The 15148-nt window shown below is 51.6% G+C and overlaps 2 protein-coding genes across 2 annotated transcripts in view; one reads left to right on the top strand and one right to left on the bottom strand.

The window, feature by feature from the left end:
• Positions 1–917: 917 nt before the first annotated feature.
• Positions 918–15102, bottom strand: MARS2 (methionyl-tRNA synthetase 2, mitochondrial). Its single transcript, XM_074964344.1, has 5 exons — positions 14829–15102; positions 14222–14634; positions 9210–10650; positions 4764–4849; positions 918–1041 (listed from the first exon to the last, which is right to left on the bottom strand). The coding sequence occupies exons 1-3, from the start codon at positions 15052–15054 to the stop codon at positions 9466–9468; spliced, it is 1824 nt and encodes a 607-aa protein (XP_074820445.1). The 5' UTR covers positions 15055–15102; the 3' UTR covers positions 918–1041; positions 4764–4849; positions 9210–9465.
• AIFM1 (apoptosis inducing factor mitochondria associated 1) overlaps positions 15038–15148 on the top strand; it is a 38147-nt gene continuing 38036 nt past the window's right edge. Inside the window, exon 1 of the mRNA XM_074964342.1 lies at positions 15038–15128. Within this exon, the coding sequence (XP_074820443.1) occupies positions 15053–15128 (76 nt within the window). The 5' untranslated portion in view covers positions 15038–15052. The remainder of the gene's footprint in view (positions 15129–15148) is intronic.

The raw sequence follows: 15148 nt of genomic DNA, 5'->3' as shown, positions 1-15148 counted from the left end.
AAACCCCCGCGGGAAGCAGGAAAAGGCAGCACTCCCCTCCACCTCCTCTGCAGGCTGCTGTGGGAACAGCCAGGCTGGAAAGGTGAACAGAGCCACATTTGCACAGCCTGCATGACCACAGCAGCATGACATCTAGCCAGCAGTGGGCTGGCACCATCAGCACATACCAGTTGACAGCCCTCTCACCCCTACCTGCTCTTCTAGGCCCAGTCTCTCCAGCTCAGGTGAAAGGCAGAAGCAGGGTAGGCAAGATCAGAGGCAGTCTGTGGCTGGGGGAAGGCTGACCTGGATCACAAGGCTTAGGGGGGCACTTCCCAGGTTACATGCAGGCCAGAGAGCGAAGAGAAATTTACAACAGACCAAAGTACAGACATGACTGTGTGCATCCAATACAGGAATTCATTCTGGGCACTGCCAACACCTGTGACAGACACACATGCTGGGTCTCTGCTAGAGGGACCATCCGCACATGCCTGGGATAGGTCATGGATCCACAGGGTCTAGTCTGTGCCCCAGCCTGTAATCAGTCCCTTGAGAGTGACCCCTTCAGTTTGCTGGGCCCCAAGGACCCACACATTTCCACAGGGACAGGCCTATGGCCTCCAAGACTTAGAAACTAGGCCTTCAGGCACCTTCAATTCTGTCTCTCTCCATGAATCCAGCCAAGCCAGACTCTTGCAGAAGGCTTTTACCAGGCCCCTTCAGGGTGCAATGCTTTCTGTGAGTTTTGGCAGACACACCAGGCAGCCTTTTCAAACAAAGGCAATGAGTTATTAGTCACCTGGCTACAGAATCTGACAATCCTGCGGTTAGCAGAGATGAAAAGGTTAAGATGAAAAGAGTTCAGCCTGGCCAGTTAGGCCAGGGCTCCCCTGAGCCATGCTGCCATTGAAGCCATCTTGGCTCTCTCTCTGTCGCTCTCCCTTTCTCCTCAGCCCCAGGTGAGAGCTCCCACCTCTCTCCCCAATGTTAACTCTTATCGCAGCTACCTGATATGTTTCAGGCCATCGTCCAGCTCCTGCAGAGTCATACCGAGTTCGCCTGCAAGAGAGTTCCATGGATAAGTATCAATTGCTCAGTCCCATTGTTTTTGTGGACCCTTCATTGATACGGGTCAATTTCAGCCAGTCCTTTAATGACCCATTAATTCCACTCCAGACAGTTACATGACACAACATCTCATGTATCCTGTTCTGCCCCAAGAGCAGCTTTTTACCCCCTTTGCACCTACTGGGTAGCAATGCAAGTACATAGGGAAACTGAGTCACATAGGAATAAAAAATATTACAGAAAATTCCCACTTCATCACATAGGGCATCTGAGGGCTTGTACCCACTACCACTTATGTTGCTCAGGTGTGTAACTTATGTCACTCCTGGGGGTGACTTATACACACACCCGAGCGACATAAGTTATACTGACCTAAGCGCCGGTGTGGACATCGCTGTCCGTGAGAGAGCTTCTCCCGCTGACATAACCACCTGTTGCTGAGTTATTAGGCTGACAGGAGAGCTCTCTCCCCTTGGCGTAGTGTCTTCACCAGATGTGATACAGTGGCACAACACTTCGAGTATAGACTAGCCCCGAGTCTGCTCCTGCCTCTTTGGCAGGTGGCTCCCCTGGACAATGCTGTGTCTGCCCTCTCTCCTTTCTCACTGTCAGCTCAAGTTTCCATCATTGCTCTTGGATCCTTTTGGATAGTTTGGGGGAACCTTTCTCCTGCTCCCTGGTATGTGGGGAAGAGTCCCCTTCACCTCTGCCCAGCTCCTCAGCGTTTGTGCCCTGGATAGGGTCACTGTTCTGCCTTCAGCTGGATGCTCAGTCTAGCATGATTGATACCTGGAGAGGCATCGCACATTGGACACTTTGGCTCCCGCTCCCTTTGCATCGGAATGTTTCGTGTCACCTGTGCCCCCTCCATTGGCAGGACTGCTGCTTTCCCTCCAGCTACACAGTCTCTTGGCCACTCTCCCCCTCACTCTGTTTCACAGAGTTAATTTATTCTTTCTTCCCTCTCTTCCTTCCTTGGCCTTGCCTATGCTGGGGATCTACTTCACTTACAGCCAGTGCCGGTGTATTTTCACCAGTGCAAACTGCCATTGCAGACACGATGGAGCTGATTCGTACGGGACTTGCTGCCTGCACCACTGGCTGGCGCTGAGACAAAGCTGAGTGCAGACAAGACCTTTGATTTCATCCTCCATTGCCCTCTCTTTTATCTTGGAGTCTTCCTTAGTGCCCAGGAGTCTCTGCAGTGCTCCTTCACCCCTCAATCTCCTATTCCTTTCTCTTTGCCTGCCTTTCCCACCACAGCGTCTCTGGGGAATACAACAGCTGCTCTCTATTAGCACTGGTGAAGCTGAGTGGTGACTGCTGCCACTGGGGGCCTAGCATGACTCCCTGGAGCAGTGCACGCAGGCTGCACTGCAAACTATGCTAGCCAGATAGTGCTGCGGCCCTTCCCCCTCAACCCTGTGGCTTTGTGAATGGCTCTAACACCCTTCACTGTAGTCAAGGAAACCATGCTAGAACCTGGCTAGTAGTCATGGCTGTAGCTAAAAGGAGGATTCTCCTGGACAGGACTGTAAATGCATACAGGAGCAGTCAGTCGAAAGGCACTCAGCTGCAGAAGGGATGTACACCCCAGAAAATGCTGGTGAAAGACAGCGCAGCTAAGAAGGGGATGGGCGAAAATGCTTTGAGGCATTCTTTGTTTGCAGCAACAGTGAGGGATTTAGAACAGTTTCCAGTCCCTCCCTTGGAGAATATCAGAATATTTTGGTGACCGGTGCATTAGAAACACACCCAGAGGATTCTAACCGCCCCAGGGGATTTTGATGCAAACTTTGACTCCAGGCTGCACTGGGAGAGCTGAGGGTACATCTCCCCTCCAATAAGAGTCCCACAGCATAGCCTCAGCTGGTCCAGGTCAGCTGACCAAGCTTGTGGGGCTCAGGTTGCAGGGCTAAAAATCGCAGTGTAGATGTTTGGGCTCTGGATAGAGCCCAGGCTCTGAAACCTGGGGTGTGTGTGTGGGGGGTGGTTCACAGCCTGGGCTCCAGCCCGAGCCCAACCATCTACACACCAATTTTTAGCCCTGCAGCCTGAGCCCCGCAAGTCCAAGTCAATAGACCCAAGCTCTGAGATTCAGTGCTGTGAATTTTTATTGCAGTGTAAACATACCCTGAGAGCCAAAGGAGTCACAAACCAGCAGGAACAAGAAGTGTCTAGTTATACAACGAGCCCAGATGAGGATTGGACAGGGCAGCTGCTGGAGCACTTCCATATGCTTCTGGGATGGCTTGTAGTGTGCAGTCACAACTGTGAGGTAATGCTTCATTGGACAAGACCCCATCTTCTGCACTTTTGGGCTGCATGTGCAGAGGTCTCACATTACACTGCAACTCTGATGAGACAACAATATGCTATATTGGCTTCAAGAAGTAGGGTGAATCTAACAATTCTGGAAAGATGCTGATAGACTGTAAGGAAATTGAGAGAAGAGCAACATATAGGATCTTGAGGGAGCAATTTGTGAGGAGATATTAAAAGAGCTAGATCTGTAGAGCTAGGGAACAGTTCCCTAAAGGTATCGGATATAAGCCAGATTCTGCCAACTCTCTCAATCTGATCATAGATCTCATGATATTAGGTGTTTTTCTTAAATCCCCAGATCCTGGAGTCAGGCGATTATGGAATAATCTGTTCTCACTTTTACAGTCCTCATTTTGAATAAAAGTTTTTAAAACAAGACCCCACAGGCTCAGACACCAAAAGGCAAAGAAACAGAACCCCACCTTTGGGTTTGTTCTCTGGGTAAGCACAAACTTCAGGTTGTAAGCCAACCTCACAACTGATAAGCACAGGGATAGGCAATACTGGGACTGCTTAGTGTAGGGGAAGGAGGTGAAATTAGGAGGAAAGTGGGGGCGGGGATGTTGAAAGGGAAAATACAAGCTGAAATCAGGAGACACCTTCCTACTGGTAGGCTGCAGAGACAGAAGCCCTAGCATGGAAACATGTTCCTGCCAGGTCACTGTCAGGAGTCATTTCAATTGGTGAATATTCTACAGGACATGGCCCTACTCTGACCTGTGGAACTGGCTGGGCCCAGCCCTTAATTTATGCTTAGCCCTGGCACCTCTAGACTTGTGAGTTCATAGCCCTGGCACCCCTGGGCTTGCCACATCAGTTATGAAAGTAAAAAAATTGCTTGAGCCCCAGCAACTCTTTCATTACAAATTAAGCACTGGCTGGGCTCCTCTGGATTTCTTCCCATCATGTTTTTCTGTGATTCTCTATCTCCCACGCAGCACTGCCAACCCCCAGCCCTCAAGAACCATGTATCAGGCCTCACACAGTCATAAGTTTGGCTTAACAATCATGAGATTTTAAAAACTAATAAAGCTGCAGTCCTGTTGCTTTGCCTCTGTGTTTCAGCCATTAGAGGTCACATTTTCAAACTTCCCTACATTGAGAAGGGCTAGAGATTTCCTTTTTGTTTTAAAATGAAAGCTGAGAGTCAGCAAATCCAGCTACATGACCAGCCAGGGTCCCCAACACTTCTACCATAATAGTTGAGCAGCAAAACCTTTGAAGAGGATGTCCCTTCTGGCATCTTCCCACATCAGCAAGAAGCAGAACAGCGTTCTTTCCGGGGGATCCCATTAGTCCCATCCCATCCCAGTGATGGTCCTAGACCAGGTCTGGATTTAGGAGATACACAGGAATCTCCAATCATTATCAAGGGTTGACTGGCTTACCCCTGCACTGAAAGTGGAGAACAGAGTCTGCCTGTACCTCAGCAGTGCACAGGACTCAGCATAGGACAGCTGCACTCACCCTTCACCTGTGAAAAGAGCCACAAGTGAGATGAGTTTGGAAGGTCTCATTCAAATTCCAATTTGTGCACCTCCTCAAACCACTTCATTGTGCAAGAGGCAAGCCCAAACTAGGGGTGGATCGTGCCCCTCATGACTGGGGTACATTAGCAGAACTGCCTGGGGTCCCAGCCCTGGCACAGCAGGGGGCATGTGGGTCAGGACTGAGAGGCATGGGCAGTGGGGGGAATGAGGTAGTCATATGCACACATTGATACCTCAACCTGCATGGCAGCCTGCTCCCTGCCACAGGGTCCTCTTCCCTCAGACACCCTTTCCAAACTGAACTGCAACCCTGTCAACGGGGCCCCTTCCTGCTCTGAAAGAACATCCTGACCAGCAGGACTTTGCTCTTTGCTAGCTTATCCACACCTGGATTCTCAGGTTCTCACTGCCCTGTGTGGGAGGGTCCTGGCAAGACCTCTGGGAGACCTGCTTGCCAATACAAGGCTGAACCCCGAGTGGTAGCTCTTCCCCAGCCCAGGGGGAAGAAATGCTGAGACAGTCAAAGAAGGAAAAAATGGTCCATGCTTAATATTGGTATGTAAATGGTCCCAGTTAGGCACTGCACTCGCCCCTCCCTGGAATGAGAAGAGGTCTGGCTTTGCTGAGGAAGCTTCCTGCCAGGCTGGGTTAAGGGACAGCAGCACAGCGGTTTGCATGAGACAAGGCCTTTAAATGAAAGCTGGAGATGGGAAAGGCAGCAAAGGTGGAGGGCCCAGGGAGCACCCTCCCAGCCAGGATTTCCTCTTGCACTCAGGGGAAGGGGGTGGTTGTTTCTGGGGGATTTTGCTGTGTTACAAGGCAATCTTCTCAAGAGAAGGTGTGTTCTTGGCAGGCCAATGGCCCAAGGGTAGCAGTTACCACCCGTTGTGGCTCTAGAGGATAGAGTGGGACTAACTCTGCCCCTGCTCAGACTCCCCCTGTCCTGCTCAGGAGAGTAGCAGCAGGCCCCTCCCTCTTTGGGTGGAAGGGTGGCGCAGCCATATCTCCATCAGCTCCTGGCTTAGAGTGCGGCCACCAACTCTTGCTGGTGGCTGCACTGACACTTCTTCCTAAAACAATTAACTTTAGGAAAACAAATAAATATACACGTCCAAATCATTGTAATTTATTGATGTAGGGTTTGTTTGTTTTTTGCAGACACCATAATAAAAATAATGCTGTGAAAAGTGATATTTGGATGTTCATTAATATCACTTTTCACAGCACATTTAGTCGCTAGGTGGGGGGCTGCTATAAGTGATATTAACAAACATACAAGTATCACTCATCACAGCCTCCCAGCTAGCTAGTAAGTCTGCTGTGAGAAGTGATACTTGCATGTTTGTTAGTATCACTTTTCTCAGCAAGCACCAGGACAAATTAAGCCCCGGATGGGGGGATGGATGTGGAGCTGGGGGAGGCAGTGGGGACTTGGGGCAATTGGGGGGCAGGGAGTGAGCCTGCATGGCTGGAGCCAAGGGTCAGTGCACCACCACTGCGTGGTCAGAGCCGCGGGCCGTGCAGCTGAAGCCAGGGGTTGGAGCCCGCTACCAGAGAGCAGGGCTGGGACATAATCTGCTCCGGACTGGCAGCACACTGTTATCCCATCTGCAAACCCAGCCCTGGCTGTGCAGTGCTTTGGGTGTCTCCCAGAGGGCACTAGGGAATTCCATTGTCTCTCTCTGGCTTTTCTTTGTTTCCCTTTTAATCTTAGCTTATGTACATGGGGAGCATTTACACTTGTAAGAGGGTGGCCTGCCCAGTTAAGGGCCAGGAGGCCTGGCACTAGCCAGGTCTGTTCAGTCAGCCCACCTGTGCCATAATTAGTTGCCTCCCAGCCAAAGAGGGATGGATAATGGGTCAGGTGTTAGCAGGCAAACCTCTAGGCCTGTAAATAAAAAGACGCAAGAGAACCCAGTCGGAGGGAAACTGATTGGAGGGACAGGGAACAAGTTGGGCTCCTGTGGAAGGCTCTGAAGCAGAGTCTGGAAGGGCTCCATGAGTGGAGCTGGCAGTCAGTGCTCTATCCCAGAGCCAGAGACTTAAAGGTAGCCCAGAAGAGACTGGGAACTGAGCCCAGAGGGTGGGCTGAAGAGAAGCCCAAGTGGGATGGCAGAACCTTTTGTTGGTTTGGGACGTTTGTTACGCACAAGGGGTCTGGACTTCACCCGATGGTTGAGCCACTTGAATCCCCCAGAGAGATGGAAAACTCTGGTGAGCAGAAATGTAGGGAAAAAGTGTCTGCAAATCCAGGCTTGGCCAGCAGGGGGTGCTACAGGGCTGCCACGCCCGTGACAGCCATTCAGGGTTCACCTTTTCCCAAAAGCCAGGAGCATAGATGCCCTCAGCTTTTTCTCAAGCTCCCTGAGGACAAGGGGGAAGAGAGTTCCTGGATTGAGGGAGCCCCTGGAACACCTTGTCTCCTTTTTTAAAGTCATGGGGCTGTTAGCTAACACACATCTGTCCATCCCAGAGTACCACATGAGGAGAGAGGCCCTTTCTCAGGTGGCCAGGACCCAGGGCTTCAGCACTGACTGAAGTTTCTGTGGGGCTGTCAGTGGGGCATGAGGTAGAGCAAGCTGTAGAATCAATCCGGGGTGGTGAAGGCATGGAAAGCAGCAGCAAGGTCCCTGCATTCCCAAAGCAAGGTTGCTGCCTTCAAGCCAAGTGCAGACACAATAACTGCTGGATGGCCAGAAACAGCTGCACTTGACTTGCTGTACAGTTTCACAACCTTGGGAGCAACTCCCCTACTCAACAGAGCCAAAATAACCCCCACCGATTCTTCCCATGGCTTCCCCCAGCTCACAAGCATTCTTCCAGCTTACCCAGATGGAGTCGTGGCCAGTTTATCCTCATCTAAGTCCCCATCCGTCGGGCACTGTTCCAATACATGGGCCAGGCCCAAGTGAATGGCGCTAAAGGATCTACCCACACCACAAGTACAGCACGGTTTTGTAACCAGTTGGTGTCATTTCCATCTACTCTAACTACAAGAGTTATCTTCACAACATGAGCCTGTTGCTTGTCTGAGCAACTGCACTTGCCACACTGCCTGATGTTTGTATCTGTGCATCCTCGCAAAATCAGGGCCAGGCCCATATTGCTCCAGTGGGAGACACATGAAGGAATGTGCACTGGGCTGTCCTGGGAGGAAGGACAGCAACCAAGCTGGTTAGGTAGGAACCACGATCTGACCACCCAACAGGACTGTGAGCAGAGGCAACCATGTGCAATCTAGGCCTCTGGCTGCGGCCACTGACTCAGGTGCCAGGGTTACTGACAGTATTAACAGAACTGGAGAATGGCCCTGTTGACAGCCAGTAGCCATTAACTGGTTACAGACTCAAGTTACAACTGCAGCCTGGCCAAGGCTACAGAGCGTAACACTGGAAACCAGGCTTCCTCCAATCCTCCTAGCAGCTCCATGTCCAGACTGAACAGCAGCAGTGACAGACTAACGTTCTGCCTGCACATGGACTCTGGACAGATGAGCAATTGCCCCAGAGTACAATTTCATTAGCTGTACGATGGTGGTACCTTCCTGCATCCTTCCCACAGCATAACATCCCACAGCTCTGCGGGGCAATTGGTCAGACTCAGCAGGAAATCGACACTGCATGTACTCCAGCCCATCTGCCCTCCTCTCCATCTGTAACAAGCTAGCCGCAACCCCCAATGCCTCGGGAGGACGAAGCTGCTAAACACAACATGTAGGGGCCATTGTATCCCAAGGACAAAAGAAGCTAACATTCTACAGCCATCAGCAGAGCGCTCTAGCAGCTATCACTGCTGCCATTGATGCCAGCAGGCAAAGGCACCAGCCTTGGCACTGAGCCCAGCACAAGGGCCTTTGCATCCAAAGCCCTGTGCAGAACAGCTGGCTACAGGGTTTGGCAGCAACCCCAGTACCCCTCAATGCCCTGTCATCAGCCCCTGCCCTTCTCACTTCAACTCTCTCTCTCTCACACCCCCTACCCTGCTAAGTCAGCCAGCAGGTTTGAGTGCCCCTGAGGGCTCTGGGTCCTCTCTGCATAGAGATGCTAGCTGGGAGGGGTCTCACCCCAGAAGAGGAGAGGCTATTCCGGGGGACAGGCTGCTGTGCTCTTGCCCAGATGTTATTAGTAGAATGACCACCCAACTCCTCACGTCAATGAGAGAGGCAGACAGGATGGAAAAGGAAACTAACTGGGTAAGAGATGGGGGTGGGGTTAACTTTTCAGAGCCCAAATATTATTTAGAAAGGGCCAGCAACAAAGATCTACCCTTTTAAAAAAGAGTCAGGCATTATCCTAATCCCTTCTCATGTCCCACCCGCTCAGCAGAGCGGCTGAGGATATTTACCAGCAACACCATCAGAGAACGCTCCACTCAAAACCCCACAAAAGACAACAGGCCTGGCTCACGCTTCTGGGGTTCTATCACAATGAGGTATTCAGGCCTCCTGCTCTGGCAAGGGCATCCCAGCCAGGAGGAGGGTGCACGAGACCCACACAGCTGATGCCTGATCCAAGGAGCTGCTAACATTTTTTAAAAACATACTTAAACAGATACAGATGTTCGGTGTGTCCCTGGAGGTTTTATTCACAGCAGTCATTTGTCAAAGTCTAAGGCCTTTAGTTTCCATCCGACGCCTTCCTGGTGTTTCCAGCCTAGGAAATAAGGCTCCCGTGTCAGGGCCAAGTCTTCTTCCTTCAAAGGGACTTGGCTTTCCATGGTAGCGAGGCAGAAAGGTCAAGTCTGTGAAAGTCCTTTCCTCAGGCTTAACAGCCAGCCTGGAAAGTAACTTGTCCGCTGTGGCTGGAATCACTGGCTGCAGCAGAATCCCGTAAATCCGCAGACATTCCAGAGTCACATGAAGGACTGTGTCAAGCCAGCACTTCTCTGCAGGGTTCTCTCGGCACAGCTTCCAGGGTGCGTGTCTCTGGAAGAAGCCATTGGTCTGCCTCACACATGCAACAATGGATTCTAAAGCCTTGTATATTTGGAAGTGTTCAAAATAATCAGTCACCTGGAGAGGCAGGTGATCAACTGATGCTACCAGCTCGTAGTCCTCAGCCAAAGCCCTACCTGAGGCTTCCACATCCACGTGGTCAGAGCCCTTTCGAAAGCAAGACTCTGAGAAATGTGGGTAAATCCCACTGGGGTTGATGCTAGAGGCTGTACAGCGGTTGAGAAGCCCCCCAAGCGCATCTGCCAGCTCAGAATTCACCAGCTTAATAACTTTCTCCTCGTAATAGTCACAGTCTCGCTCAGGGACACCTTGCCTTAGCAGGAAGTACCTAAAGCCATCCACCGTGTACTGCTTGAAACATGCCACTGGATCCACCACATTGCCCAGGCTTTTCGACATCTTTTGCCCATGGACTGTCCAATGGGAGTGCACACAGATCTGCTCTGGAGGATCAAGCCCCACAGCCATGAGTAATGCTGGCCAGTAGATGGCATGGAACTTGAGGATGTCCTTGCCAACAACATGGTGAGCAGTTGGCCACCAGGCATGGTGTGCATCAGGGTAACCCGCTACGGTCAGATAGTTCACCAAGGCATCTACCCACACATAAATGGTTTGTGTTGAATCACCAGGGACAGGGATACCCCACTGTAATCGGCTTCTCTCACGGGAGACAGACAGGTCTGGCAAGTCCTCTTCCAGCCATCGGCGCACCACCTGGTAGAAGGGCTCTGGGGAGATTACGTGCCGATTCCCCTGGAGCCACTTCCGTAATGGCTCTTGAAATTCAGACAGCTTGAACATGTAATTCTCCTCTTTGGTCCAGTGCACCTGAGAGCGTGAGAGAAAAATGAATTACAACCAATACCCTTCACTAAGTTCTACAAGTGATACCCATATGTTTGTTAACATGGAGTTATGGTTTTAGACATCCAACAGTGCTTGGTGCCCTTTTGGCCCTCCCACTGCACAAGAGCTTAATTCTCAAAATTCAAACCTTGGAAAACCAGGAAATGCAGAGCTATGGTCCCCATACATCTCTACTACAAGGACTGCACCTCTCCCTCCCCCAGGCAAACATTAGAAAACCAGGAAATGAAACTTCCCAGACAACACACAAAAGTTGCACTGGTTTAATTTAAATTTGTTTTTACGACCATTTACTGGAATGGGTTCAAAACCCCATGTAGACACTTTTACTTTGGTTTAAGAGTATTTTACTTCAATTTAGTTTAAATCTTTTCCTAATCCATTGAAGATAAATTGATATACACCTGACTGATACAAGAGTGTCCACAACACCTTTTTCACTTATTTAACTGAATTAATTTGAAATTTCACTTTAGTTAAAATGGTATATACGCTGCAGACAGACATGCCCAAACTGATTTGATCAGTGAACTCAGGAACTGTCTGGCCAAACTGAGAATTCATAGATTTTAAAGGCAAGAGAGATTATCATAATAATCTAGTCTGGCTTTCTGCATAACAAGAGGCCAGAGAATCTTACCCAGTGATTCCTGCAGTAAGCCCAATTATTTGACTGAGCCAGAACACATCTCTGAGAAATACATATAATCTTGATTTCAAGTGATGAAGAATCTACCACGTCCCTAGGTAAATTGTCCCTCATTGTTAAACACTTGTACCTTATTGCCAGGTTGAGTTTGCCTGATTTCAATTTCCAGCCTCTGGATCTCAATATGCCTTTGCCTACTGTATTAACGAGCCCTCTGTTATCAGAAACATTCATAGATTCAAAAGCCAGAAGGGACCCTTGTGATCATTCAGGTTGAGTTCCTGTATAGCACACGCCAGAGAACTGCCCCCACATAATTCCTATTTGAACCAGAGCAGATCTTTTAGAAAAACATCCAATCTTGATTCAAAAATTGCCACAACCCTTAATAAATTCATCCAATAGTTAATTATCCTCACTGTTAAAGATTTAACTATTCTCCCCACATAAAGTCTTTCATTGTAAAGCAGGTTTCCAGACTTTGCTTCACTCTTGTAGCTCTTTTCTGAACTTTTTTGATTTTCCAACATCCTTTTTCAAGTGTGGACACTGAACCGGACAGAGTACTCAGTAATGGTCTTACTAATGTGGTATACAGAGGTCATACTACCTCTATACTGCTACTGGATGTTCTGGCTTATGCCCTCAAAGATCATGTTAAACATTTTAGCCAGGACATCGGACGAGGAGCTCACATCCAGCTGATGTGCCAACATCTGCCAGACAAATGCAGATTTTTTTTTTTTTAAACATAACTGCACTCTAAAACAAAACAATGTAAAACTTTAGAGCCTACAAGTCCACTCAGTCCTACTTCTTGTTCAGCCAATCGCAAAGGTAAACATTATGGAAGATAATGCTGTCTGCTTCTTATGTCACTTGTTCACCTGGCACTGTTGTAGCTGGCATTGGCAAGGTATTTATGTGCCAGATATGTTAAACATTCGTGTGCCCCTTCATGCTTCGACTTGTAGGCTCTATAATTCTACATTTGTAAGTTGCATTTTCACAATAAAGAGATTGCACTACCATACTTGTATGAGGTGAACTGAAAAAAACCTACTTCTTTTGTTTTTATAGTGTAAATACACCTCTACCTCAATATAACGCGGTCCTTGGGAGACAAAAAAAATATCTCACTGGGTTATAGGTGAGACCGTGTTATATCGAACTTGCTTTGGCACCCCTGTTCCTTGTTCCCTGACCGCCCCCTCCAGAGACCCCCGTCCCTAATCACCCCCAGGATCCCACCCCCTACCCAACCCCCTTGCTCCCTGTCCCCTGACTGCTCCGACCCCTATCCACACCGCTCGCCCCCTGACAGGCATTCACCGGCAGCGGCAGGAAGCGGAGCAACACAGCCCCAGCCCACTCCGTTCTCCTTGCCCCAGCCTGAGCAGTGTCACTGGGGGTGGGGGTGGGGAAAGGTCCGCTTCCCGCCGCAGGTGAGTGGGGGAGTGCCACGGCTGGGAGCTGACAGAGTAGAGCGGGCTGGGGCTGGGCTGCTCCACTTCCTGCCACTGGTGAGTGCAGGGAGGTTGGGGAAAGGACGTCCCCCCGCACTCACCTGTGGTGGGAAGCGGAGCGACGTGGCCCCAGCCCGCTCCACTCTGCCACCTCCAAGCTGTGGCGCTCCGCTTCCTGCCACTGGGGAGTACGGGGAGATTGGGGAAAGGACGCCCCCCCGTACTCACCTGCAGTGGGAAGTGGAACAACGGGGCCCAGCCCGCTCCGCTTTCCTTGCCCTGGCCCCAGCCAGGGGGTGGGGGGTGTTTGGGGAAAGGTCCCGCACTCACCTGCGGCAGGAAGCGGAGCACCGTGGCTGGGAGCTGGTGGAGTGGAGCAGGCTGGGGCCAGGCTGCTCCGCTTCCGCCGCTGCTGGTGAGTGCGGGGGGGATCCCTTCCCCCAAGCCCCCTCCCCTGAGCAACACGGCTGGGGCCAGGGTGAGGGAAGCGGAGCGGGCTGCTCCCAGCCCCCCGCTAATCCCTAGGGCCACTCTGGGACTGTGGGGCCCCCAAAAGTGCCCCCCCCCCACAGCTCCTGCCTCCCAGACCCCGGGGGGGGGGGAGGGAGGAAAGCCCCTGACCGCCCCCGAGACCCTCTGCCCCTTATCCAACCCCTCGGCCCCAGCCCAGCCCGGCACCCTTAACACGCTGCTCAGAGCAGCATGTCGGAGCTTTACCGCGTTGTATGCGAACCTGCGTTATATCAGGTCACGTTATATCGGGGAAGAGGTGTATCTGTAATAAAAAATAATATAAAGTGAGCACTGTACACTTTGTATTCTGAGTTGTACTTGAAAGAAATATATTTGAAAATGTAGAAAAAATTCAAAAATATTTATAACAGTAATAGAATACCAATTTAAATTTAACAGTGTGATCAAAACTGAGATTAAGCGTGACTATTTTTTAAATCTAGTAATTAATTACAATTTTTAAAAATTGTTTGACAGCCCTAATTTTGACATATAGGAGGTTTTTCTTGGTGCTGAATGCTAGCTCTCAACACGTGCAGTGAAGAGACATGGGACTGATGTGGCTATTTCCCTCTGTTTTGTCTCCATTTGTGCCCAGAGATTGGTATAAGAAGGTTGAGGTTTTAAAACCATCTCCTTTTATAGTATTCTACATCTCCAGAACCCTTTGACTAAATGAGTGCGAATTCAGATCGCTAACTCTGCTCCAGCCCATGAACAGGCACACCACATTCCAAGCTGATCTAACCATACAAGAAAATTCTAGAAAAATTTGAAACTTCAGCTTCTCTCTTGCTACATTAACTAGAGAACTGCTATTATTTCTCTTAAGCAGGCGGTCCGCTGAGCATCCCTTACGGGAGCACAGGGCCTGGGCCCGGGTGAGAAGAAAGTACCTGCCCACCTGCTCTGGCCCGCGAGGCAGGGAAGCATCGGGCCATGCCAAGAGGAGGGCAGGGAGGAAGGCAGCGCAGCGCAGTACCTGATGGCCGCTCTCCAGCGAGACCTTGCAGGGGCGGCCCTGGGCGTCGGGGCGCTCGGTGACCTGGGCCTGGGTCAGGAAGCACTCGTCCGGGGTGCAGTACCAGCCCTCGTAAAAGTCCTTGTAGAGCAGCCCGCGGTCCTGCAGCGCCGCCCAGAAGCACTGCACCGCCCGGCGGTGGCGAGGCTCCGTGGTGCGGATGAAGTCGGTGAAGGAGACGGCAGCCCGGCAGAAGAGGTCGCGGAACAGGCCGGACACCTGCGCGCAGAGCTCCGGCGGAGACGTCCCGGCCGCTGCCGCCGCCTGCTGGATCTTCAGTCCGTGCTCGTCAGTCCCTGGAACAGCCAAGCGGGGCAGCTGAGTGGGGGGCCAGGCGGGGCTCCCCGGCGAGCGCGGCCAGCCCCCCCGGCCCCTGCCGGCGAGCGCTCCGGGCCGGCGGGGATGGAGAGTTGCCAGGTCCTGCTCCCGGCCCGGGGCCGCCCCTAACCCGCCCCCGCTCACCCCACCGAGCGCCGACCCCTCCGCTCACCGGTGGTGAGGCGGCCCGGGCCCGGCCCCAGCAGGCCCCGATGTCGGTGCAAGGCGTCGGCCAGCAGCGCCGAGTAGAGGTGCCCGATGTGCGGCGGCCCGTTCACGTAGAAGATCGGGGTGGTGAGAAGCCAGCGGCGGCCGGACCCGGAGCTTCGCCGCCGGGGAGGGGCCGCGAGCGGCCGCCGCGCTGGGCGGAGAAGGCAGCGCGCCCGTAACCACAGCATGGTCAGACCTGGCGGACGCACTATAGAGACGGGGGGCACGAGCGACACTTCGCAGCCCGGCCCGCTCGCGAGAGGTGAGTGACGCGACGCGAGA

The sequence above is a fragment of the Natator depressus genome, chromosome 9 (assembly GCF_965152275.1).
Source record: "Natator depressus isolate rNatDep1 chromosome 9, rNatDep2.hap1, whole genome shotgun sequence".
NCBI classification, from domain to species: Eukaryota; Metazoa; Chordata; order Testudines; family Cheloniidae; genus Natator; species Natator depressus.
The sequence above is the reverse complement of the archived record's forward strand: the minus strand, read 5'-3'. Positions and strand labels throughout refer to the sequence as shown.